Raw genomic sequence first — 26,705 nt, forward strand, 5'->3', positions numbered from 1 at the left:
TCTATGGGAAATTGGGGTCATATCGAAGGTTACAAAAACAGAGGCAATAATACAATTAAACCCCTCCAGGTCTCTTAAACAACTAAGGTCGTTCCTGGGAAGCATAAAGGGGAACTAGGAACAAATCAGACTCGGAGAGTTCAGGATCGGACATACCGAAGACAGCCTGGAGAGCTAGGGAAGACAGACCGGACACTAACCAATCGACAAGGTTAAAATCCTTTTGGGATTTAGTGGGCGGAGACAGTCCTACAAGATCAGGAAACATGATACAGTTAGAAACCAACTCGAAATTGATCAGAACAGACCCTACGGACCCTACTCAAAACCGGAGTGAAACGATTACCGATCGAGACGAAATCTGAAGTTTAAAGGTGGACCTTACAGTAGGAGACACAGAAAATAGTCCAGAGGTGAGTGTAGTGACGCCAGGAAAAATATTCAGTCATCTCTCCAGAACAAAGGAATTGCAACTGCCCGCGCATCCTGAAGAAGAGAGATTATTCAATCTGTCAAGACTTTTTGACAGAAGTCTTCAGGTAGAACTAATCACAGAAGACTTGTGGATGGATCGTCTAAGAACAGAAATGAAAAGGAACGATCGGCACGGGTTCGAACTAATGGGACCCTACACTAACAAGCTGTATCGCCAAATGGCAGTTCTAAATCACTGCATACTAGAGGGCAATCGACTAGCAGTTCTAGACCAGCTGAGATCAACGGTGATGAAACAAATACACCTTGGACACCCTTGAATGCACCTTGGGCCAGAAGGCGATGCTCAACGTCTCTAACTACTTGTGGTGGCCCCAAATACTTGATGACATTGTAAACATAGCGGAGGAGTGTATAGATTGCACTAGATACGGTAAGAAACTTAGTAAGTTATTCCGAAAAGCTCCACTAAACGTCTACCACGGCTAATGCAGCCGGGTCAGGAAATTCAACTTGACTACGCAGGGCCATTAGACGATCATTAGTAAAAATTATATATATCATTAGTGGCAAAAGATAAAAACTGGAAACTCTCGTCGGTGTATGTTAGAAAAACTACGGAGGGAAATCGTCAATTAATTTCGTACGCACCTGTATTGACACCCATGGCATTCCTGAATTAACCAAAATTGATCAATTCTCCTGGTTTAAAGGAAAAGCAATAAATAAATTTTGCACGGAGAATAATAACATGAAATCTGTCCGGTGGGAAATCACCGAGGGTGTGGCTTGGTCGAGAGAACAATGCAAACAACATAAAGAATACTGGATGTCATGCTACTAGACGAAAACTTTACATCAGCACAACAACACGAGATCAAAGGTGGATAAAGCAAAAAACAATCCAACTTTCACCATTTGAAGCACATTTCTGACGCCTATTAAAAATTGAGTTTAAATTTTTCAGCGGTAAATTTTTAACTCAATCTGGAAATTTAGATAGGCAGCAGCTGGAGAGATCTGCCCTCACGGCGTCACAAGTTGAAAATTAGAATCGACCAATTTCGTGAGAATGTCAAGATAGTGAAGAGAGTGACCCAATCAAACAATCCGTGAGAATGATCAAGACAGTAGAAGACATAACGGATCTCACTAAAAATGCTCTAGAAGTGTACCGAATGAAGCTAGCCTCACTCAAGACGAGAAGGGATAAACCAATGGAGACACGTTCCGTCTTGCTGGAAAGACACCTTTTCAGAAGAAAAATCGGTTATGCATCACTGGACATTTCGAGAACCTGGAACGCGGCGGGGCGAGTACCCCTGGAATTGGAAGAGCCCAAGGAAAACCAAGATAAAAACCAAGGTTGCTATGAAACTTATTAAGTACCAAAACTCTTGTTTATAAAAACTTTTTATTTTGTTCGATAATATTTTCTACCCGCAGTGGAATGTGGTACTGCGGTTGCAAAAACTTTGCTGTTATCTAGATATATAAAAAGTTAACTATTATTTTTAAGGCCATTTGCGCCGATCTAAAAGAGAAGAACTGCAAGTTCAGTTCTACCATACATCGTATGCAACTCAGGCCAGTAGAACTGAGCTACCAAAAAACACTTTTAAGAACAGTCTGAATTCATTTCTTAAGAAACACTAATTTCTTTTAACTGAGTTACTAAAAATCCCATCAGTTATCTTAACTTTGTCTTTTAATAAAATTATTTTCAAATCACATGGTAAATTTTTCAAAAGAGAAAAATTCAGAACGAGAGAAATTCAAAAAAATGCTTCAGCAGATTATGAATCTTGGATTTATTCAACAATCCTCCCTTTCAAGAAAGGGTGGGGGAGATTGTTAAGTAAATTACTTGCAGCGAATTTTTGACCAATCAGAATGCAGAAAAATTCAATTTTAATACAACGCACTTATGCGAATTTACTGTTTTTATTTACAGGGGCGGATACATCGTTAGTAGATACAATAGGAGGGGGGATTAAGTAGATCCAAAATTTTATAGTTTTGATCATGTCGGTCAACAAATTTATCTGCTTGAAATCTCAATTAAGTTGCAGGACCATGTGATTTGAATTTGAGTGTATAAATTGCGAATCAGATTCAACCTTATTAATTTGAGTTCAAGAAAGATGAAGAAATACTGGTTTTGGGCCGTTTTGTGCATAAGAAAGACCACGGAATCCGCTTAAAATTCACAACATCCACAGTTTGGCTTTTTTGATGGTTTTCAAATTAATCTTATTTCATGACTTTTTGTTCGGCTTGAAGTCCATAATTTCACGATTGGGCTTGAAGTCCCGTGGTCCGAATGTCCCATAGTTCGCGCTGTTGAAAATATTTCTTTTGCATACAAAAAATCCCGCAATTGATCAAATGCCTTTTCATTTTTTATACCGCCTGTGCGAATGTTTCCTGAATATGTAGTATGTTTTCAAATCAAGTTAAATCTGACTACAATAAAAGAAGCATTTGTCACAAACTGCAAATATGCTTTATATGTCTGCGTTTGGTTTGTTGAGCAGAGTTGGTTCGTTTTATTTTATTTGTTCAGTTCAGTTAATGTACAACATTGAACAATCGCGACTTATATCTGGTATTTCTCAGAAATATTTAACTTATCGTTGTCCTTTCTTGAACTCAAATTAATAAGGTTGAATATGCATTAAAAAGTATTCTCTCCTTTTTAAAAGTTATCCATATGAGACGACATCAGGACATAAAGATGACGAATCGTACGCTCCAAGCCTTACATTCCCGTCGACAATTTTCGATTAATTAAGGTGGAATCCCTCATATGCGAAGGATCGAATGCGCGAAAATAAAAATCCAGCCAATCAGATTTCAGTAATCTATAATATTGACATGGACCGAAAATAAAAACGGCAGAAATGTGCAAAATTTTCAAATTGTCTCTGACCGCCGCCGAATTAGAACAAATTTTATATTTCAAGATTTTCGTTACGAAGATGCAAAATATTGCTTCATTTAATTCAGTTTAATTGAATGGCGGACCAAATTAACATCATCCCCCCCCCCCAAACCCAAACACATTTAGGGGGGAGGATGTTAACTTGGTTCAAAAGAAGGGGAATTTTCAGCCAATCAGAATTGAGCTCTTCACACGTTTAGCAATTTTAATTTATATTGAAAGCTCGGTTGGAGAATCTTAACTTGGTCTATTTGGCGGGGGGGGGGGTGGTGGGGGAGGATGTTAACTTGATCCTGAATGACAATTGATTCTTTTTAAAAATTGACTTTCGGCTAATTTAATTTTCGGTTTATCGCCCACAAGTTTTTCGTCCATTCTGTCCTTAGCGCATGAGAATAGCCCCTGCATTAATTTAGTGAACATTAACTTGAAAGCCAGGGCACGTGTCAGTGCTTTTTTTTGTTATTATTTCTCAGAAATAGAATATTTTACACAGTTCTGGGAATTAGAAAACGCTAAATTCAATTCCATATTTCTGAGAAATAGAAATATCACCGTCGTGCTCAGTTACTATTGGCGAGGGGTTGCACCGACCAGAATGGTCTAAGAAAAGAAAGACAGAAAAGTATAGAATTATACGGTTTCAGACTCGTTTTCAGACTCGTCAGTAAGCAGAAACATACTATATTAACCAATCAGAATCGAGACAAGGAAGAAATGAATAATTAATAATGAGTTATTTCGTAAGTTTGCTTTCTCATCTCGATTCTGATTGGTTAATATGGTATTTGTCTGCTTACTGACGAGTAGGAATACGTGATTGTCTAAATACAGACCGCACTCCGGGCCGGCCAACCGATAAAAATTGTAGAGTCAATATTTTAAATTTTATCTTCAATTATCTTTTTGTTAATTATATTTTTGTTAAGTCAAATATGATTTTCCGAGTTCTCGCGTATCACTCAAGATCCGAGCTTTTCCGAAGGTGCTTTTTAAAAATTTTTGGGGGTATCTTTTTGGGGACTCTTTAGTTATAGTTAAGTCGTCAATCCCCCCTAAATCCGCTACTGCTTGGTAATTTTTCCTTAACTCATGGATAAGTGATGACTTTTCCGGGTGCCGGACATCAAGCCGACGGGACTTCAAGCCGAATCGTAAAATTAGGGACTTCAAGCCGAATATTTTCTTATAAACTTGTGAAATATGATTAATTTGAAAAAATTTTTTGATGAATTTTGGAATTTCAGGACTTTCTTCTCTAGTTATTGGCGTTTTCATAAAATTCAATCCTCCAAATGATGTTTAGGAAAGTTGAAAAATAAAACATGGTTGAAGGCGTTTTTCATGTTTATAACTTATGCATTGCAAAAACCGGCTGATCTTATTAACGGATGCCAATCCAAAGTAGTGCATTGTCATGAATAACGCATTTAATGGACTAAACTCTCCTAAATTTTTGAAAAGTAACATTTTACAGATGAAAAAATAGTGTTTTGAGGTGCTTGTAAAGTGCATTTTTCGGCCTGAAGTCCCTTCGGCTTGAAGTCTGCGTGTTGTCCTAGATCCCCTTCAATGGTGTCTAACTATACCCTGAATGCCCGAATAACCGAAATGTGTTTTATTCCCGGAAAGCCGAAAACTTAGTTCAATTCTGAGACTAAAAATGGCAAACTGATTCATTTAGTTATTTGTGATGGCACACCTCATTAAATGCTTTCAGAACACCTGTATTGTTTGCATGGATATACTTTCGTTATTATCATCATTCCTTCTGCTAAATGATACTCCAAGTTAGCATTCCTATATGCTAACTTTTGTATTTCCATGCATTTTCATCAAACCAATATATTTTTCAATTCGAGCTGAAAAAATTAGTTGCAGACGAAGATCATCGTCTGTCTCATCACATATTGGCGACTTGGTTTTTGTTGGCCTTTTGAAGCTTGAATGGGGGGCTAGGTCTTTTTACCAAGACCGACCCCGACCTTTTACCAAACCACAATGCAATAATTCAATTAGGGTAAGTTTAAATTAGTGCAAGATTCGAAAAGGAAGCGGTTAGTACAAATCAAACTAAATGGCGTCATTACAAATTTGTCAATCAAATTTGTTTATCGAGTCTGGTAAAAGTTCCATGTTATTACTTTTCTGGTAAAAGGTCAGTACCCTCTCAAAACACCTGTATTGTTTGCATGGATATACTTTTGGTATTATTATTATTCCTTCTGCTAAATGATACTCCAAGTTAGCATCCCTATATGCTAACGTTCGTATTTCCCTGCATTTTCAGCCACCAACATATTATTACGTATTCATTGTTCAAGGCAAGCTGAAAAAAGCACAGTGGCAGAATACCATCGTCTCATCACATATGCGGCTACTTTCGTTTCTGTTGGCCTTTTGAAGCTTGAACTGATTACTTCATTTGAAATTAAATTGTTGGAAAGTTTCGACTATTGATTGAGCCACCGACGAGCAGCAATTATATCACTACACAAATGTGAGTAGTACCTACCTGGGTGTTTTCGTGTTTTTTTTTGTTAGATGCTATCCAAGTTGGGTACTACTATGATAGAGTGGCTCCTTGAAAATAACCAAGTCCCTTGCGAAAAAGACACAGGGCTCTGAAATGTTTAACAATTACGATCTCGCCATTCAGAAAGACTACGCTGTATATTTTCAAACAAATTTTAAGTTTCTTTGTTTCGTAAAACCTTCCCCCTCAACATTATGGTGCGTACCCACGGAGCCGCATTACCGGATAGCCGAAAAAACTAAATACCTCCGGTTTTAATTAAATTAAATCGGAAAACTTGTCACTAAATTGAGACGCATTTTGATTGGATAAAAATGTGCCTCAAAATTTGCCTGTTAGCTAACCAAATTCCGAACATTTTCAAGAGATTTGATTGGCTAATACTTTTCTTTGAATTAATTAACAAAAAAAGCCCGACTGCTACAGGGATTCGACAAACTCACCAACCATCTCTTTGGACCCCCTCACCAAGTCTCTCTTTGGAATTTTTTATGATATCCATTTTGGGCCACAGACCTAAAACTTTTCAATATATACTAATTTTAAAAGGCAGCACCAGCACTCGCTGAAAAACGCAATTTTTTAATCAAAATTTTTCAAAAAAATCAGAAAACGGCATTTTTGGCTTGTTTTTAATTATTTGTCACCAACCCCCCTAACCCCCCCCCCCCCCCCCCCCCCGAGAAAACCCTAGATCCGCCCGAGCATTGTCATTATAATTTAGGTTGGGGGCCCGTAATAGTTTTTTTTTTGCCGGAGGGGCATGGTGGGGTGAATGTGGGCAGGGGGAGGGGTAATTAGGCGGAGGGGAAAGAAGAATGATAGGACTTTCTTCGGTCGCGACGGCCGCGGTTAACTTTCATTCGGTCGCGCCTGTCGCTGTTAGCTTTTCTTCGGTCGCGCCGGTCGCTGTTAACTTTCATTCGGTCGCGCCGGACGCGGTTAACTTTCATTCTGTCGCACCGGAAGCGGTCAACTTTCATTCGGTCGCGGTTATTATTCATTCGTTCGCGCCTGTCGCTGTTAACAATTCTTCGGTCGCGCCTGTCACTGTTAACCTTTCTTCGGTCGCGACGGCCGCGGTTAACTTTCATTCGGTCGCGCCTGTCGCTGTTAGCTTTTCTTCGGTCGCGCCGGTCGCTGTTAACTTTCATTCGGTCGCGCCGGACGAGGTTAACTTTCGTTCGGTCGAACCGGTAGCGGTCAACTTTCATTCGGTCGCGGTTATTATTCATTCGGTCGCGTCAGTCGCTTTTAACTTTTCTTCGGTCGCGCCGGTCATTGTTAACTCTCATTCCGTGGAGCCGGTCGCTTTTAACTTTTCTTCGGTCGCGGTTAACTTTCCTTCGGTCGCGCCGGTCGCGGTTAACTTTCCTTCGGTCGCACCGGTCACGGTTAACTTTCATTCGGTCGCGCCAGACACGGTCAGCTTTCAATCGGTCGCGCCTGTCGCTGTTAATGTTTCTTCGATCGCGCCTGTCACTGTTAACCTTTCTTCGGTCGCGCCGGCCGCGGTTAACTTTCATTCGGTCGCGCCAGTCACTTTTAACTTTTCTTCGGTCGCGGTTAACTTCCATTCGGTCGCGCCGGTCGCTATTAACTTTCATTCGGTTGCCCGGACGCGGTTATTTTTCATTCGGTCGCGCCGGTAGCGGTCAACTTTCATTCGGTCGCGGTTATTATTCATTCGGTCGCGCCAGTCACTTTTAACTTTTCTTCGGTCGTGCCGGTCGTTGTTAACTCTCATTCCGTGGCGCTGGTCGCTTTTAACTTTTCTTCGGTCGCGGTTAACTTTCTTTCGGTCGCGCCGGTCGCGATTAATTTTCATTCGGTCGCGTCAGACACGGTCAGCTTTCATTCGGTCGCGCCTTTCGCTGTTAATGTTTCTTCGATCGCGCCTGTCACTGTTAACCTTTCTTCGGTCACGCCGGACGAGGATAACTTTCGTTCGTTCGAACCGGTAGCGGTCAACTTTCATTCGGTCGCGGTTATTATTCATTCGGTCGCGTCAGTCGCTTTTAACTTTTCTTCGGTCGCGCCGGTCATTGTTAACTCTCATTCCGTGGCGCCGGTCGCTTTTAACTTTTCTTCGGTCGCGGTTAACTTTCCTTCGGTCGCGCCGGTCGCGGTTAACTTTCCTTCGGTCGCACCGGTCACGGTTAACTTTCATTCGGTCGCGCCAGACACGGTCAGCTTTCATTCGGTCGCGCCTGTCGCTGTTAATGTTTCTTCGATCGCGCCTGTCACTGTTAACCTTTCTTCGGTCGCGCCGGCCGCGGTTAACTTTCATTCGGTCGCGCCAGTCACTTTTAACTTTTCTTCGGTCGCGGTTAACTTCCATTCGGTCGCACCGCTCGCTATTAACTTTCATTCGGTTGCCCGGACGCGGTTATTTTTCATTCGGTCGCGCCGGTAGCGGTCAACTTTCATTCGGTCGCGGTTAATATTCATTAACTTTTCTTCGGTCGTGCCGGTCGTTGTTAACTCTCATTCCGTGGCGCTGGTCGCTTTAAACTTTACTTCGGTCGCGCCGGTCGCGGTTAACTTACTTTCGGTCGCGCCGGTCGCGATTAATTTTCATTCGGTCGCGTCAGACACGGTCAGCTTTCATTCGGTCGCGCCTGTCGCTGTTAATGTTTCTTCGATCGCGCCTGTCACTGTTAACCTTTCTTCGGTCACGCCGGCCGTGGTTAACTTTCATTTGGTCGCGCCAGTCGTTTTTAATTTTTCTTCGGTCGCGCCGGTCGCGGTTAACTTCCATTCGGTCGCGCCTGTCGCTGTTAACTTTCATTCGGCCGCAGTTAACTTTCATTCGGTCGCACCGGACGCGGTTAATTTCTATATGGTCGCGCCTGTCGCTGTTAACTTTTCATCGGTCGCACCGGTCGCTGATAACTTTTCTCCGGTCGTGGTTAACTTTCGTTTGGTCGCGCCGGTAGCGGTTAATTTTCATTCATTCGGTCGCGAAAGGTTCAAGTTGATGGCAACTATTCTGTACTGTTTTCCGTTTCTTGTCCCTTTTTTCTACTGCTTTCAGGGCTGTTTGGACCGCTCGAAACGATCACGAGAGTTCCCAATGATAATTGAATTCAGATAATTTAAGTCCAAATACTGAAGGCTTTAATTGTCCCTAACATAATCTGTTAATCTAATAAAAAAAGATTCCGCGATCCATCAGCATAAATGCTTAATTGCTTTCAACTCCCAAGTAATTTAATTATTTGATTTTCTTTCTCTAGAGATTTCAATAGAAACTACCTAAAAAAGTAATTCCAAGCAACTGTTTAGGTCTACCTGCTAAAATTAATATTGTTACTATGGATCACTGTGCCTTTGAGGTACTTTTACTGATATCTCAAACATCACAATTTTTCTTTCTCTACACAATAGCGATTATCGTTCTCTAAATAACAGCGCGAACCCATTTGTTTTCACTAGCAGCTAATTTTTTTCTGTCTAAGGGTAGGCTGTTTATCAGTCTCTCGTTGTTGAGTTTTATTTTTAGTTAGAGTTATGATTGTTCTTTCAAATCTCAACATTTACTTTGGTACTTTTTTCGCAAGGTTTTAACTGAATACTTCCTCTGACAACACTAGTCCCAATTTCCAAGTTCATAATAGGTATCTCTAATTAAATTATGCAAATATCAAAATATCAAGTCCAATTTCACCTCTAAAACAAGCTATGTTTAATTAACCAATCTACCAAGGTTTTTTAAATGATCCCATTAACGTTCCGTCCTCTCGATGGTAAAAAGAGACCCTTTCGGTGGGTAGATAATTCATTCCAAGCATCAAAATTCCTATGCAATTCGCTTTTCAGGAGTCAAATTGAACCAAAAAGCCATTTACGGGGAGCTAAGTAAATATCCCGCGCGTTCAAGCTTTTTTAGGAGATCTACTTCCCATGCCATGCTTCTATTACTGCCAATTTCTGGGACTACTTTTCTATAGTCTGATTGATATTCTATAAATAGCGCATTCGCCAAGCTTAGTTTAACTCAATGTTCGCCAGGTCCACTCTTATTAATTCACTACTTCAATGTTACAATGTAAAACCTATATCCCCTTCAGCTTCTGCTTCAGTCGCCAATGGATAAATTACATCCATTTTATAATAAAGTGACCGATGTTTATTCCCCAATGGTTGGGGCTGGGGAGGGTGCTACTTTCCTTTGTTGATGTTTGGGTTTTATATACGATTTTGGCCATAAACGCTTTAAAATCACTTTAAGATCACCCTGGGGTCACACGTGGTCAATTTTCCATAATCGGGTTCAAAATCCTATAGTGGTCCTACCTATCCTACCCAATTTTATCCATATCCCGTTAATTCTTTCTAAGTTATTACATTTCTAATGTCCATAATCACCTTTCACTGGAAAAGGCTATTAACATCGGAAGAAGTCGCCGGAGCAGTTTTACTCACTAGCAGTCCCTTTTAGGGGTGTTTTCTCAAGTGCTAATAACTTCCAGTCCAAACGTCAGATTTGGCTCAAATTATGATACATGATCTACCTTGTCATGACCTACCATATGCCAAAGTTTTAGCTCCCTGCGTTAATTGGTGGGGCTGAGATTCGACTTACGGAAGTCCGGGATGGGGGACTATCCACTTGAAGCATTTGTCAGCGCTGTATATCTGGAAGTTCTCATCTTCAGGTTTTCTAAGGTTGCCTGTGTTTCTTACTAAAGCCATATACCTAATGTTAAAACATGGGAAACAGGTGGTTTTTTTCCAGATCTCCGGGAAGTTGACATCTAGTGAGCCGATTTCCTATACGCTCACTATTGGCGTTCTCGAGGATGAGGACACATCTTCAATATTCATGTACCAATTTGCAGGACCTTATTAGTGCTAGGTAGGAGCCTGTGATGGTCGAAGATGTTGCTACAGGTATATAAAGACATAAGTTGCCGTTTGTCAAAAAGTATCGATAATGACTTTAAAAACTAAGCTTGTCTAATTTTTGATTGTTCCGATTCGTTTGCCTTAGGCTGATAATCACTCAACTGGGCCACTATCGTAGTGTACAGTTCCAAACCTCTATAAGGTAATGATATCATAGACAATTTTGCATTTTAGCCGAGTGTACATGAGAACTTCCAATTCTACAGCTGTTAACTTTTCTTCGGTCCCTGTTAACTATTTTTCGGTCGCGCCCGTCGTGGTCAACTTTCATTCGGTCGCACCTGTCGCTGTTAACTTCCTTCGGTCGCGCCGGTCGTGGACATATTGCCTCGGTTCGCAATGTCTGGAAATGCCAAATTTTGGTCGCGGTTTGATGAAGTTATTAAATCATTAATTGTGAGTATCGCCCATATTTTCGCTGGTGATAGCCGTTTCAGTCATTATTGCTATGTGTGTTTCTCTATAAATTCGGAGGAATTATTTATTTCAAGCCGATATATGTGCAGACGAAAACCAGCTCATAGCATCAACAGACTTGAAAGAGAATTGAAATTACTTTTTTTTTCTGGGAATTCACAAAACGCGTTGCAGAGCATAGAATGCACAGACATCGTGCAGTCTATGCTCTGCAACGCGTTTTGTAAATTCCATAAATAAATAATACCCTGCCACTTTTGTGAAAACGTCTGCTAAAGAATCTTTTTAATTACTCAGTAAACAAGTGTTGGTTCAGAGGCGTGCAACATGATGAATGGAGGGGTAGATGAACATTTTCGCTCAACCCATTTTTTTTCAATTGCATGAGTTTTTTTGAGCATGATGCATGTTTTTTTAAAGCTCTTCTAAAAAACGCGTTCAATTTGCAGATTAATTAAGGAACCAGTGATTCCAAATTGCTTCAAAAGTTTGTTGAAAACCGACGATGTTTCAGAGCTACTGAAAATGAGCCATGGATTTTTTGAAGTAAGAATCATTCAGTGAAGTTCGATTAATTCAGTCACTTCAGAGAAATACGATGATTTCTGTTTTGAGCAAGATACTAAAAAAACAATTTGGTAAAAACTTCACTTTAACTTTCTGCCAGTTTATCTAAACGTTCTTATTTAAATTAAACATTTAAAACTAAAACTATTTTACTGAAGGTCACCTCTGGTATAGCGGCAAAGAACGATGAAGAAGAAAAGACCATTAAAGTTGTGTCGATTTCTGCATTGTCTTCTATAGTCTGCACGCAATTGCCTGCTTTCAATGTTAGAAAAAAAGATTGGCGAGTTATTGGGAGAATTGGGTGTCGATGCCATAAGTCAATTTCATATTGCTGGTCGATTTCATATTGACGTCAGTTGATCTTTTAAGCTCTCCATGCTGCTGATTAAAAAGGGCATGTTTGTTAAAAGTGCATGTTTACTAAAGTTTTTGACGGTTTGAAAAAGAATCATGATGGAAAATAGTAGGTTGTTATTTTTTTAAGTTTTCATTTGAGTTCAAATTGATTATATGTAATTTTTGATAAGTATTAAAAAATAGATATTTCAAAATCACCCTTTTTTAAAGTTTCTCTCACTAACAATGCTCTAAGTCCATAAGTACATCTAAGAAAATGTTTCTCAGAATATGTTTCAAATGACCATTTTTGAAATTTTAGTTTTTTGTTAAATTTTGGAAAGCTTCTGCCGCTAACAGTTCTATAAGTCTAATAGAACTGTTAATAAAGTATCTTTTGAAGATGTTTTAAATACGTTTTGTCTCTATTGAAGAAACTAAAAATAAATGTCTTATTTTTACGCTTGCGATTGGCAAGCGTTATCAAATCGGATTATAGATTTTTTTTCGGGTTAACAACTTGTTTAACAGAATAACTTGAATCACTTGGTCTCTAGGTTCATATTGACTTAAGTTTTTTAACTATTTGGCACACTTAGACAGCAAGTAACAAATGCATCTGAGACCAGAACCTGTTTTTTTTTCAAACGGGAAATATTCCGTTCCAAAAAAATTGTCGGCTTTTTATTTGTCTGCTGATGTTTTTTTTTTAATATTTGTCTGCTGATGCTGGCTTAGTTACAACATCTTTAGATTTTTTCTGTTTGCAGTTTTCTTTGTAATTGCGTTGCATATTTCCATTGGAGTTGTTGTCTATGTTTTCATTTACTCATGCAGTTTGTAATTCTACTAGGCTTGACTTCGTATAGTTTCTTTTTTTTTTGCTTGAAAAAGTATTCGGCCCAAATGATTTCGGCTTATTTTTTATCGGCTTACTAGCTTAATTTTTGGTCGTTCGAGGGCAGCACATTTGTATGTTTTCCTTCACTTCGACTCAGTGTAATTTTTTAACAATAATTATTACTCTTGCGATAAGCAATGGTATTGCAATCGGTTGTTAGTCTTTTTTCCCGTAAATATCCGTAAGGCAGAGATTTCGAAAATGTTACCCGTGTTTCACTGGATAGGTGAATGTAGTGGGTGCATGTTAGGCATGGGCCTTACGTGCCTGTTCAGCGCTCCGTTCATAGTGTTTTTGTGCCGAAATTTTTTGGTATATTTTCGGCACTTGAGTATCGGCTTATTCCGTCGGCTTATTTTCAGATTTTTTTTGTTCAATTACTGCTTGCTTTTTGAAAGAATGGTTGAAGTCTTACAATATATTTTGGAAAAATCAAATCAACTTTCCAGGCTATTTTACTAAAAGTGAAACTTTTAAACGAAAAAATCCAAAATTTTAAGTTTTTGTAATTTTTTCATAATTTTTTTTCAATTTGCTTAGCATATTTGGTTTAAACCTTTGATGCTGTTGATTGTTCAATCAGCTGTTTTTTTAAACGTTTTTTGGCGCAAATTTTCTTGTTTATTTTTCTGAAGTTTTCTACAACAATTGAAAATATCTGTTCTTCGCTTTTTAGTTCAATTTGTTTTGAAAGGTAGTTGTTTCATTCGAAAAACGAGAAAGCAGCAAATCTGAATTTTTTGAAATCTTTTTTTTTTAAATAATTTCAATCAAAATTGCTAGACGAGTTTACCGTTTTGCAATGTCAAGTCGAGTTGCCGTCTGCTAAGTTTCCTGATGCATTTGTTGCGTTTCTCCAACTTTGGGTAGTTTCAACAAATTAATTAACTATTGAAACAATTTTTTCTGTTTTCTGTTCGCTAATGAAAAATATTTAATATTTTTTACTTTTTTTTGTCTAATTTGTATCGGTTTTCGGGCGGTGATCCGTTTACAAGTGTTGTTTTTTGTAAGTTCAGGGAAGTGGACTTCAATTTTTTTTAAAATTTTTTAAAGCTTTTTTTTTCAGCTCAACAAGTGTCTGCTCAAAGATTGCCGGCTGTGTTTTCTCTTCGTAAATTTTGTTCCGCTGCTAATTTAATACTAATTTTTCTGGCACGTTAACCTAGAATGAACTTCTATCGAGACGTAAGAACATTTTTTCATTTGAAAAACGAGAAATCAGCAAGTTTGAAATTTTTAAACAATTTTTTTTGAAAATTTTAATCAAAATTGCTGGATAATTTCACCGGTTTGCAATTTCAAGTCAAGTTGCTGTCTGCTAAGTTTCCTGATGCATTTGTTGCGTTTTTCCAATTTTGGGTAGTTTCAACAAAACAAGAAACTATTGAAATAACTTTTGTTTCCTGTTCGCTAATGAAAGAAAAATGTATCATTCATTACTTACGTCTAGCTAATTTGTATCTGTTTGCGGATGGTGATCCGTTTTCAAGTGTTGTTTATTGTAGGTTTAGGGAAGTGGACTTCATTTAAAAAAAAATTAAATCAGATATTTTTTTCCAGCTCAATAGGCTTTTCCTCAAAGATTACCGGCTGTGTTTTCTCTTCGTAAGTTTTGTTCCGCTGCTAGATTAATACTCAAAATTTTGGCATGTTTAACTAGAATGAGCTTCTATCGAGGCATAAGAAAATGCCTCGACTTATGTTTTTATGTTTGTTTTCAATCGCAAGTGGTGCGAAGCTCAGCTTAGCCTCTCTGTTTTAATGTAAAAGTTAATTTTTTAATATACATTTAAAAACTGATGTTGTTATAGCGTTTTTGTTTTGAATTTTTCAGGTGACTCAATTTCATTTAATAACTCGTAATGTTGATTTTAGTTTGAAAATGATTACTGCAAATAATTTGTCTACATAGTTTAGTGGTATTTTTTAAAATTTTATCGGGTCTTTTCTTTTTTGCTAGGATACGTCTTCTCGGGACTATTAATTCTGCTGGAGCATTAGCTGACTATACTTTATAACTGGTCTTGCTATTTCTTTTTTTGTGATTTATGTATAATGTTTTCCTTTTCTGTATCAGAGAAACTTTTAACGTTCCGATTGTTTCTGCTGTTTTTCGCTTTGTGAAAGAGTCATTGGTCTAATTTATAAGTTCCCTTAAATTTGAAATTTCATGACTTTTGTTCATGAAACTAATAATTTGTCAAATACAGGCTTTTATGATCATTATCGTGCTTTGTAAATGATGTGAAGCTGTTGAAATTGTGTTCAGCTTTTGATATTTTGAAATAGTTAAAAATTAGCATACTACAAGCTTATGGATAACATGTATTGGAACTTCGGTCATTGTTTTTTTGTACTTATTGTTCCGACTTTCGATACGAAAGTAACGGAATATTTGTGCTCGGGGTGGGTTTTTTTTTCTTCAGACAAATTTCGACTTTTTAACTAGCCATTTTTGACGGAATTTTTTATATCAATCGAAAGGTATTGTTGTCCTGAGCTCGAATTTGAAAAGATATTTCACCTGTGATCATTTTTTGTAAAGTTACAGGGGTTTAAAGATTGCCATTTTGGCCAATTTGGGACAATTAACGCGCGATATATTTCGCGTTATTAACGCGTAAGCGGAGAGTTAATCCATCTTAAAAATCGTTCCAAATTGGTTAAAAGAAGCCTTTTTGCCATAATTGGTTTGTTACAAGGAGCGAAATCTATCCTTTTGTACTTTATATGGCGTGTGGGGGGATGATTTTTATTAAAAAAAAAATTCAAATTTTAGAATTTTTTTTTTCATTTTGTTTTATTTCATTGAATTTTTTAATGTTATTACTGCTCCATAAACCTTAAAAGGCAGTCGGAACATTCAGGGCTTCGCCCTGATACGAGCAGTCTTGTTGTTCCGACTTTCGATACGAAAGTAACGGAATATTTGTGCTCGGGGTGGGTTTTTTTTTCTTCAGACAAATTTCGACTTTTTAACTAGCCATTTTTGACGAAATTTTTTTATATCATTCGAAAGGTATTGTTGTCCTGAGCTCAAATTTGAAAAGATATTTCACCTGTGATCATTTTTCGTAAAGTTACGGGGGTTTAAAGATTGCAATTTTGGCCAATTTGGGACAATTAACGCGCGATATATTTTGCGCTATTAACGCGTAAGCGGAGAGTTAATCCGTCTTAGAAATTGTTCCAAATTGGTTAAAAGAAGCTTATTTGCCATAATTGGTTTGTTACAAGGAGCGAAATCTATCCTTTTGTACTTTATATGGTGTGGGGGGATGTTTTTCATAAAAAATTTCAAATTTAAAAAAAAAAAGTTTTTTTCATTTTTTTTATTTCATTGAATTTTTAAATACTATTACTGCTCCATAAACCTTAAAAGGCAGTCGGAACATTCAGGGCTTCGCCCTGTTACGAGCAGTCTTGTATAATTTAAAAATCACGTTTATTTTGCTTACGCTCAACGAAAAATATGTTGCATGCTTAAAATGTTATTTGTAAAACAGATTTTTTTGTTTCAAGTTTAATTATTGTTCCGACTTTCGATACGAAAGTAACGGAATATTTGTGCTCGGGGTGGGTTTTTTTTTCTTCAGACAAATTTCGACTTTTTAACTAGCCATTTTTGACGGAATTTTTTTATATCATTCGAAAGGTATTGTTGTCTTGAGCTCAAATTTGAAAAGATATTTCACCTGTGATCATTTTTCGTAAATTTACGGGGGTTTAAAGATTACCATTTTGGTCAATTTGGGACAATTAACGCGCGATATATTGCGCGCTAATAACGCGTAAGCAGAGATTTAATCCGTCTTAGAAATTGTTCCAAATTGGTTAAAAGAAGCTTGTTTGCCATAATTGGTTTGTTACAAGGAGCGAAATCTATCCTTTTGTACTTTATATGGCGTGTGGGGGGATGATTTTCATAAAAAGTTTTAAATTTTAGAAAAAATTTTTTTTTTTCATTTTGTTTTATTTCATTGAATTTTTAAATGTTATTACTGCTCCATAAACCTTAAAGGGCAGTCGGAACATTCAGGGCTTTGCCCTGATACGAGCAGTCTTGTTTTATTATGATTTGGGTTTTTAGGAAAGATCTTCAGTTTTTGACTGGGGACCAAAAAATGGAAACCACGCTAAGTTTTCAAATTAGTTCTGTACGCAGCGTATGTTTCATACAAATCATTTAAAATGTTTTATCAAAAGCATCGTTACACGGAATCCATTTTTTTCTTCTCAAACCCTATCTAGCCATAATCCTGAGTTGCCAAAAAGGATTAATTATCCATTCAGACTTGAATGTCTACAATCACTTCTAAATAAATAGTTGCACTTTTAAATAAATATTTAACCAATCCTTGAATAATGCCGCGCATATCTCAATAGTTGACTTTCAAAATGTGGGTTCATATTTGAATTGCATAAAGTTTCATAAAATGATCTGTCGCTGTGTTTTGGGCAATTTGGGGAGTTAATTGCGAAGCCTAGGTGTGTAACTTGTGAATTTGCAGATTCGGTGGTTTTAAACCAGTGAGTTTAGGTCTCACCGAATCCGTAACGGCAGCTAAATCCTTTGAAGTTTTGTTGGTTGCGCATTCCGTGACCAAACTATTCAAACTTAGAAGCACTGAAACTGCGAAATCCGTGATGTATTGTAGCCAATATGAGTAACCTTTTTCTAACCCATCATTTGCCAATGAAAAGAGAATATTTTTTAGGAGTCAGAGAGAATTCTCATGGAAGAGACCATCAAAAGGCGACAAAAACAATAACAACGATGACAAGAGAAACAGCGCCAGCGATGCTAAGTATAGTTGGACGAGTCACTATAGGCAAAACAGCAGCAAGTCGTTTTCAGAAGCCAGTAAACCGGTGGCAGGTAATGCGGATGATCTGGAAAACTCACAGACATTGGGACCTTCAGGATTCAGTTCCAGCCAAGGTTCTTCAGCTCGATTGAAAACTGCTGGGGAAGGAGCGATGAAGCGAGAAAGCAAGCCACCTCAAAATCAAAATGAAGCGTATCTGCACGCCACTGGCCAATATCCTGGACGGAAAGAGCCCACAACTTCCCTTCAAAGCACCCCTCTAAATGCAGGGACAACAGTGAAACCGACTGCCAGTGATAGTCATGCTGGCGCTACGGTATCAACACCTGCGATCAATGCATCTCAAGTCCCTCAGAACACAAACAAAACTTATTTCCGAGAAGGCGCCACACCACTTACAAACGCCCATAGTTCGAGTAGCCCCCAGAAGCAAGAATCAGATTTGACGAAACAAGTGAACACTATAATGGCATCAATGCATTCCCAACAAGAATTCCTTAAGCAGCAGCATCAGCAACAGCAGATGCTAATTCATCAGGCAATGATGATGAATCAAAGACCGCCAAATTACCCCTCAAATATGATATCTCAGAATCCATGGCAACAAGTACCACCGTTTAATCCAGGAATGATCAACCCGTTTGCTCCAATCCAGTTGGCCACTATACAGCAACAACAACAGAAAGAAGAACAAATACTACTACAACAACAACAGCAGCAGCATCAACAACAATATCAACTCCAGATGCTCTTAATGGCGCAGAATGCAGCTACAGTCCAGGGCGCCATGAACACGAACATCAATCCGAATCCACCGATGATACCAAATTATGGGCAACCTGGATTGCTACCTCTGCAACAGGGAAACAGTATGCATACTAATATAATTCAGCCGCAAGCTGTCAGTCAACAACCACCCCTGGTTAATTCTTCTGGTGTCAATCCAATTCATTATCAACAAAACATTCATGCAAACTCGTCAAATGGAAACATGGTTGTCCCAAACACAACAGACTTGTTCTATCGGGATTTGGAGGAACAGGGAAGAACCAGTTATTACAGACTCAAAATCGTTAAGGATGAGGTTCGAACCCCATTCTACTCATTAGCATGGGACATACCTCTTCTGGTTCTGAGCAAAAGCGGAATGGGAAAAATTAGACAGTGGAACTTTTCGTTGCGCTGCAGGAAAGAAGTTTACTTGAAGGAAATCACACTCGATCAAATGGAAAGAACTGAGTTCAAATTATCCCAAATCTCAGCTCATCATCGCACAGATGTTGTAGCTGTAGATGCTTTACTTCATGAGGGATGTCTGAATTGGAAAGATACAAATGGGAAAAAAGTTACTTTCGCTGTTGTGCAGGTTGAATACAATCCTCCAGCTAATTCAGGAAAAGAGCAAAAAGTAGAAGTTTGTATACAGTTTCATTTATCCAACGAAACTGTTTTTGAGAAATATATTCAAGTCGTTAAAGTGCCTGAAGGATTTGCCGGGCAGAGTTACGAACGAGAGTCCATCGAAACTTACTCAGCTCCCCACATGGGAGTAAAGAAGCGCAGGGTCGTGACTTCTGACTATCGTATGGACAACTGGACAAAAAATTTAGAAGACAGGTACAAACTGCGTCCAGATTGTTCCGAGCTCGGACCACCGGATGTGCGAGAAATGAGAAAAGAGTCTTACAAGGGTGATATGCACAGAGCTCTCTTCTTGGAGGAAATGGCCCAGACAAGTGCCCTTGATGACATCTCGTTCCAAGCTAATGTCGACTTTGTCACTGCATATCCGAACGGAGACAATAAGTACATCAAAGCCAACAAGAAGACTCTTTTTGCAATTTGCAAATGTCCGTTTACGGTAACTGAGAACTCCATCAGAGGCGAAGCTCTGAATGATGTAGCTGCATACGTAATTCTGTCTCGCAGGGGGGACTGGGACAGGTCTGACGTCTCAATCAACTGCATTTCTGGCAAAATTGTGAATAGATTCTTCCGAGCTGAGACAGAGACGTACTCTATTTATGACTTGAGAAGAGAGGTGCGGAATTACTATTTGGTTGCTCAACTGAACAAAGAAGAGATCACTTCTCTCAGGTACGAAGAAGGACGCAGTGAATACATGTATGTTGAGTTGCTCCTCAACAGAAAACTTTTCCTGCATTGTCATTATTCCATAGATCAAATTGCAGATGTGTCCCCGTTGGTGCCTGACGCATTCGAACTCAGTTACAGCCAGAAACCTCCATGGTATGTGCCTACGTTGGATCTTCTGGAAGAGCACGAACAAATTGCGTTGATCAATCAGAATAAAGTTAACATTATGCAATGCGAGCAAGACTGGAGGCGACAATACAAATGCAAGAATGCAAGTTGTTTGAGGAGGACTCCCGCGGAGCACCAAAAAGTCCAAAATTATCAAAATCAGTTCAGAGAGCGATACTTTCTCTCGGATTTGAACTACAAGCAACAAGAGGCCTGCGAAGCATGTTGGTTCAATGACACTACAAAGAGCAAGTCCTACCCGCCCATACTTATCAGTGGGCCATTCGGCACTGGCAAAACATACACGATCGCTCATGCCACTACTAAAATAGTAAAAGACTTCTACTCTTGTAGAATTCTTATCTGCATTGTGTCGAGAAACACAGGCAACGCGTATCATCGTCAGCTCGTTGAATCCAATCTCGGCGACAAATGCATTCGCCTGTTTTCAGAAGATGACGATTTGAGCTCGGTCGATCGGGATTTGCTGAAATACTCCAACTGTTCTGGTGGAACGCTGCCGAAGTTCAGAGATCCGAGAAGAGAAGAAATCGAGAACAAAAATGTAGTCATAGTTACCTTGTCGGCTACGATGCTTCTACATAAGTTGAACTTTGATGTGGATCACTTCAGTCACGTGTTCATAGACGAAGCTGCTCAGGTAGCCGAATTCTTCCTAGTGCCTGTGTTAGCTTTTGCGTCGACCAGAAACAAGCTGTGCATGACTGGTGATGTGATGCAATTGAATCCATTTCTGTTCAGCAGAGCTCTATCCGATTCCTTCTGCCACTCAATTGTGCAGAGGTTCTCCCAAATGGTGTACAACAAACGCTGTGGGTTCCGATTTGACCTGGACGTGAACTACAGATCTCACGTGGAGATCCTCAAGTTCGCCTATGGACACTTCTACCATATGATGTACAATGACCAGAGCGAGACCAAATCGGAACAATCGATTCCAGGTAATGCAAATTACCTCAAAGCAATAAAACGGTCACTGGTCTAATATGGGCTTCTGGGGCATTCACCCAAGTATAAGTTGAGATTGTATTGTGATTTCCGAAGCATTTTTTAAACTTATTTTTAAACGAAAAATTGTGACCAGCAAAAACTTGTGAGCATTTTTGGTGCCAGATATTCATTCTGGCACCAAAAATGGTTCGGGAGACTCTCGCTAAACCTGTAACAAAAGTCTTTTGAAATTGAAGAAAAAAAGCAAAGTATTTGGTTCTCTTATGCGTTGCTGCACGTGGCTATGAACTCCATACGAAAGTTTTTTATTATCTCTTGTATAGATTCTTCTACCAATTCCCCGCCAGATAAAAAAATATATAGTTTCAACGGTGTTATTGTAAATGTGTATAGGAATCAACCACCCCCTGCAGTTCTGGGGCGTGCCGGGGAGCAGAGTGAGTGTCCACCCGAAAGTGGCCTCTCCCTGCAACTGGGCAGAGGCGAACCAGGTCGCCTCACTGGTACGTAGTATTCTGCTGGCCAATGTAGATGCCCCCTGGCTCAAGACACAGGGCATAGGAATCGTCACGTGCTACGAGGGCCAAGTGAAGGCAAGTCACGACATACTTTGCATTAGACAATTCTTGATCAATCCTTCTATGAGTTGGGTTTTTTACACTCTTGTTTGTTGCATAGATATGCCGACTAATCAGTGGCGTGCGCAGAAATTTTTCTAGGGGGGGGGGGGGGGCGGTTGATTTTTCGAGCTCTCCCAAAATAGTATAATGACCCTATTTTGTTGAAAAATCTTCTGCGCACGCCACTGATGTCATAAAGTTATACCAAAGGGGGACCCTTTGGAAAAATTTGGCAACCAGAATTGAGGGGGGGGGGGGCAATATCGATTCGATCAAACAATCTGAACGAGTTTAATTGAGATAATACCGCGCATTGGATCTCATAAACTTCTTTTAAATCATAACAAGACTGCTCGTATCAGGGCGAAGCCCTGAATGTTCCGACTGCCTATTAAGGTTTATGGAGCAGTAATAACATTACAAAATTAAAAGTAATAAAACAAAATGAAATTTTTTTTTAAATTTGAATTTTTTTTTAAAAATTATCCCCCCACACGCCATATAAAGTACAAAAGGATAAGTTTCGCTACTTGTAACAAATCAATTATGGCAAATAAGCTTCGTTAAACCAATTTGGAACAATTTATAAGACGGATTAACTCTCCGCTTACGCGTTAATAGCGCGAAATATATCGCGCGTTAATTGTCCCAAATTGACCAAAATGGCAATCTTTAAACCCCCATAACTTTACGAAAAATGATCACAGGTGAAATATCTTTTCAAATTTGAGCTCAGGACAACAATAACTTTCGAATGCTATAAAAAACCTCCGTCAAAAATGGCTAGTTAAAAAGTCGAAATTTGTCTGAAGAAAAAAAAAACCCACCCCGAGCACAAATATTCCGTTACTTTCGTATCGAAAGTCGGAACAACAAGACTGCTCGTATCAGGGCGAAGCCTTGAATGTTCCGACTGCCTTTTAAGGTTTATTGAGCAGCAGTAATAGCATAAAAAAATTGAATGAAATAAAATAAAATGAAAATTTTTTTTCTAAAATTTGAAATTTTTTATGAAAATCATCCCCCACACGCCATATAGAGTACAAAAAGAGAGATTTTGTTCCTTGTAACAAATCAATTATGGCAAAATAGCTTCGTTCAACCAATTTGGAACGATTTATAAGACGGATTAACTCTCCGCTTACGCGTTAATAGCGCGAATTATATCGCGCGTTAATTGTCCCAAATTGGCCAAAATGGCAATCTTTAACCCCCCGTAACTCTACGAAAAACGATCACAGATAAAATATCTTTTCAAATTTAAGCTCAGGACAACAATACCTTTTGAATGGTATAAAAAAATTCCGTCAAAAATGGCTAGTTAAAAAGTCGAAATTTGTCTGAAGAAAAAAAAACCCACCCCGAGCACAAATATTCCGTTACTTTCGTATCGAAAATCGGAACAACAAGACTGCTCGTATATCAGTGAAAAGCCCTGAATGTTCCAACTGTCCCTTAATCCATATCGAATAATTTTTGGGAAAAGAAAATATTGAAACCTATAAATTTTGAATGGTATAAAAAAATTCCGTCAAAAATGGCTAGTTAAAAAGTCGAAATTTGTCTGAAGAAAAAAAAACCCACCCCGAGCACAAATATTCCGTTACTTTCGTATCGAAAATCGGAACAACAAGACTGCTCGTATATCAGTGAAAAGCCCTGAATGTTCCAACTGTCCCTTAATCCATATCGAATAATTTTTGGGAAAAGAAAATATTGAAACCTATAAATTTTGGACAAAATCAAAGTGTAAAATTTTGAGTCCTACGAAATTAATACGACTAATTAGCTAGCCTCAATTCTATTTGGAACGATTTTGTTGTGCGGCCTAATTCGCCACGCATAAATAATTTGCGTTATGCTCTCAGCATTATGAATAAACTCTTCAAAGCGCGCATAATTTAGTCCAGAACATGGACAATTTGGCAATTTTCAAACCCCCAAAACTCAGCAAAAAATGATCGGAGGCTTAATATCTTTTTAAATTTGAACTCAAGAAGTCGATACCTTCAATGGGGTATAAAAATTTTTCGTTGAAAGTTATTATTTCGATCGGCGAAAATTGACTGAATAAAAAAACCACACCGAGCATAAATATTCCGTTTTCTTCGAAAGTCGGAACAATAACACGTAAACAGTGTTTACCGACTAAAACGCTCAGTGTTACCAATATTGCCGACAGTTTGGCTCCAAATATAGTAAATGCCAAGTTTTTGGCAATAGTAGTGCCCTTTAGTTGTGTTTTAGGCAAAAACAAGGAGCTTTTATTTATTGAAATACGCAAAAATAGATTTCTGACGTGGCCTCCGAAATCTATTTTTGCGCATTTCAAAAAGAAAAAGCTCATTGTTTTTGCCTAAAACATAACTAAGGGCACTAATAAAATAATCAATGTTGTCTAATTGTATATAATTAGGCTTGCTTGACCGACTAGAATTTTGCCAAAAACATTTTTGGGCACTAACTATAAGTATGTTACAGGCTATCCGAGAGTGTCTTTGGGAGGAAGAATTGAGTTTGGATTGTAGCGATTCATCAGTGGCAGTAGTGGACGTGGACTTAGTGAGGAACATACAGGGAAGACAGTACAGACTACTCATCCTCTCGCTAGTCACAGATGTCAAATCTGTCATGGACACACTCACGGACAATACAAAGAGACACAACGACCTTGGATTCCTCGCAGGTCGCATTACATACTGCGACACAGTACATTGTTATAGACTAGACTAGTCTAGAGTAATCAACGCGACATGACGCTGTTAACGCTTTCAACAATCCATAGCTTTTAATATGAAAAACTTTCCAATATGTTTTCCAATCGTTCAATGAAATTTTGAACGCAAATTAGCTGGCTACATTTTCCCTTATATACACATAACCTTGCAACACCTACAGATTTACTCTGTAAGCTAGATGTTTACGTCTGGAATGAGCAGTAAAAGATCCCGTAACTGTTTCACAAACACAGATGACTTAATAAACACAGTGATTCAATGAATATCGTTTGCGCCAATAATAGAACAGAGTTCTCCGTCAATATTTGCTTCAATTTTACATGGAAAAAATTAAAAATTGAAAAATGAGAATTGTGAGAATATTTGAGAAATTTAGTGTTTTGCAGCATCATCTTGAGCATTATATACCTCTGAGCTAATGATATTTTCTGTGTTACAGACCCCAAATTAGTGTGCACAGCACTCACGCGGGCCATCTCGGCAGTCTATGTGGTGGGGGACGCCACTGCCCTCTTACTCGCATCCGAGACTGCACCCTGCTACCCTATTTGGCAACAGTACGTCGAGCTCACAATCCGAAAAAAAGCACTCTCAAATGACAATTACGAGCGACTGAACACACGAATCAATAAAATGAGAGAGTTAGTTGATCAGATGCGAAAGGCGAGAGAGACATCGTCTCGTCAGCCAATGGGAGAGCAGCACAGTTTACTGAGGCAGCAGTCGGAAATTGTGCACAAAATGAACTCAATGAGTTTCAAATGAAAAACAAGAGATAATAGAAACTATACGAGGCAAGACAACTCCCATGACACGACTCATCAATTTAACTTGCCTTTGATTTGAAATTAGAAAAGACATTATCCTATTAGATTAAAAATTAAATTTTCTCGTTTGCCAAACAGATGATAGAGTAAAAAATCCTAGCAATGGTTCTGGCAACGAATCGAACAAGGCGTGCTTAAGAAGGTACACGCCGAGAGTGGTTGTCGGTTCAAGTTACTTCCCGTTTGTTTCCACTCGAACTTCACTTCGTTCACAGCGGTAAAAACAGCTGAGATAAAAAAACAGCCGTGAAAACAATTAAGATTGAAGTCCAATCCATTTTTCAATCCATTTTCCACGCAAAGTCATACCACAAATAATGATGAGACTGGGTTGATATCTCATATTAAAGCCCTTACAGTCGTGATTCGAACCACATCAAAAATATTTACTTCAAGCTAATCTTACTTCGAGCGAATAAAGCGAGCGAGCAGTCTTATTATTGCTTAAAAGCTTACAATAGCTTAATTTAAAACGTAAAAACTTAGCTTTACTTGGGTAACGTTGGCTTACTTTGAGCATTTTAACGCCTTTTTGGAATAAAAAAAACTTGAAAAATTTTTCGAACTTTTTAATTTTCTCGTTTCTCTAGAAATTTTTCTGGAAAAATTGTTTTTCAGTTTGCTTATTTTAATGTGACTGTCAAATATACCTAATCCCCAGCTTTTGTTCAGTTCCTTTTATCACACCACGCCGAATAAAAACGACAATAATTTGAAAAATCTTAGTTGTATTTTATAAGACTATGGTCGGAACGTTCTGTGATACTTGCACAGTAACCGGCTATCCTTGTTCTATTTTCTTATGACTCTTTAATTATTTATGAAAATCATTTTATTCCTTCTTTTGCCTAGAAATTTTGAACATGTCTTGAATGTACTGGCTGCTTTTTAAAGACCTGGTGATTTTAATGCTCGACAAATGCTAAAACATTTCAATTTTTCTCCTTTATTTTGTTCTCAGGACGCTATGTAAATAACAAATATTACGAGTCTGGTATTTTGCGTCCAGGAATTTAATAATAAGACCACATTGCTAGTCTCGAATCAGCGCGGAATAAGGTAAATAGCCGCTTACGCTTTACAAGGCATGGAACATATCGCTTTGATTATCCTGAGTTGGCACGTTCAAACCCCCTAACTTAGAAAAATGATCGCAGATGCAGTATCGATCGGCTTACGGCATCAGCAGATTTCAGCTGATGTAAAATCCCGTCAAAATGGGTAATTAAAAAATCAACTGAAAAAAGTCCGAAGTAAATACTTTTCGAGCCCTATTTTTTTTGTCATTTTTTTGAACTAAGAATGAGAACCGAAATATTTTGAGCCTGTACATAAATGGAACACAAGCATTAACACAAGCAAATTCATTGCAACGAACACCAAAACAAACCCTGAAACCTT

At 38.5% G+C, this 26,705-nt stretch overlaps 1 protein-coding gene across 13 annotated transcripts; it reads left to right on the forward strand.

Annotated features, from left to right (window-relative positions):
• Window positions 1–1,777: 1,777 nt before the first annotated feature.
• LOC134843950 (probable helicase with zinc finger domain) lies at window positions 1,778–25,369 on the forward strand. Of its 13 annotated transcripts, none has more exons than XM_063860324.1 (8): window positions 2,920–3,043; window positions 3,947–4,004; window positions 5,064–5,306; window positions 5,538–5,879; window positions 17,772–21,109; window positions 21,513–21,712; window positions 24,221–24,425; window positions 24,917–25,369. In XM_063860324.1, coding segments are annotated over exons 4-8 (4,071 nt in total). In that variant the 5' UTR covers window positions 2,920–3,043; window positions 3,947–4,004; window positions 5,064–5,306; window positions 5,538–5,877; the 3' UTR covers window positions 25,243–25,369. The 13 variants fall into 13 exon arrangements, with proteins under 13 accessions (XP_063716398.1, XP_063716394.1, XP_063716396.1 ...); XM_063860319.1 differs by having other exon boundaries at window positions 2,936–3,230; window positions 3,779–4,004; window positions 5,064–5,399; window positions 5,704–5,879; XM_063860316.1 differs by having other exon boundaries at window positions 2,936–3,230; window positions 3,779–4,004.
• Window positions 25,370–26,705: the final 1,336 nt, after the last annotated feature.

The sequence above is a fragment of the Symsagittifera roscoffensis genome, chromosome 4 (assembly GCF_963678635.1).
Source record: "Symsagittifera roscoffensis chromosome 4, txSymRosc1.1, whole genome shotgun sequence".
In the NCBI taxonomy this organism is placed as follows: domain Eukaryota; kingdom Metazoa; phylum Xenacoelomorpha; order Acoela; family Convolutidae; genus Symsagittifera; species Symsagittifera roscoffensis.

Excerpts from the sequence above, each read along its gene's own strand:
- LOC134843950 (XM_063860328.1), top strand. Across the intron at positions 21,713-24,220 it reads GCTACGAGGGCCAAGTGAAG|GCTATCCGAGAGTGTCTTTG; the intron begins GCAAGTCACGAC and ends AGTATGTTACAG. Across the intron at positions 24,426-24,916 it reads CGACCTTGGATTCCTCGCAG|ACCCCAAATTAGTGTGCACA; the intron begins GTCGCATTACAT and ends TCTGTGTTACAG.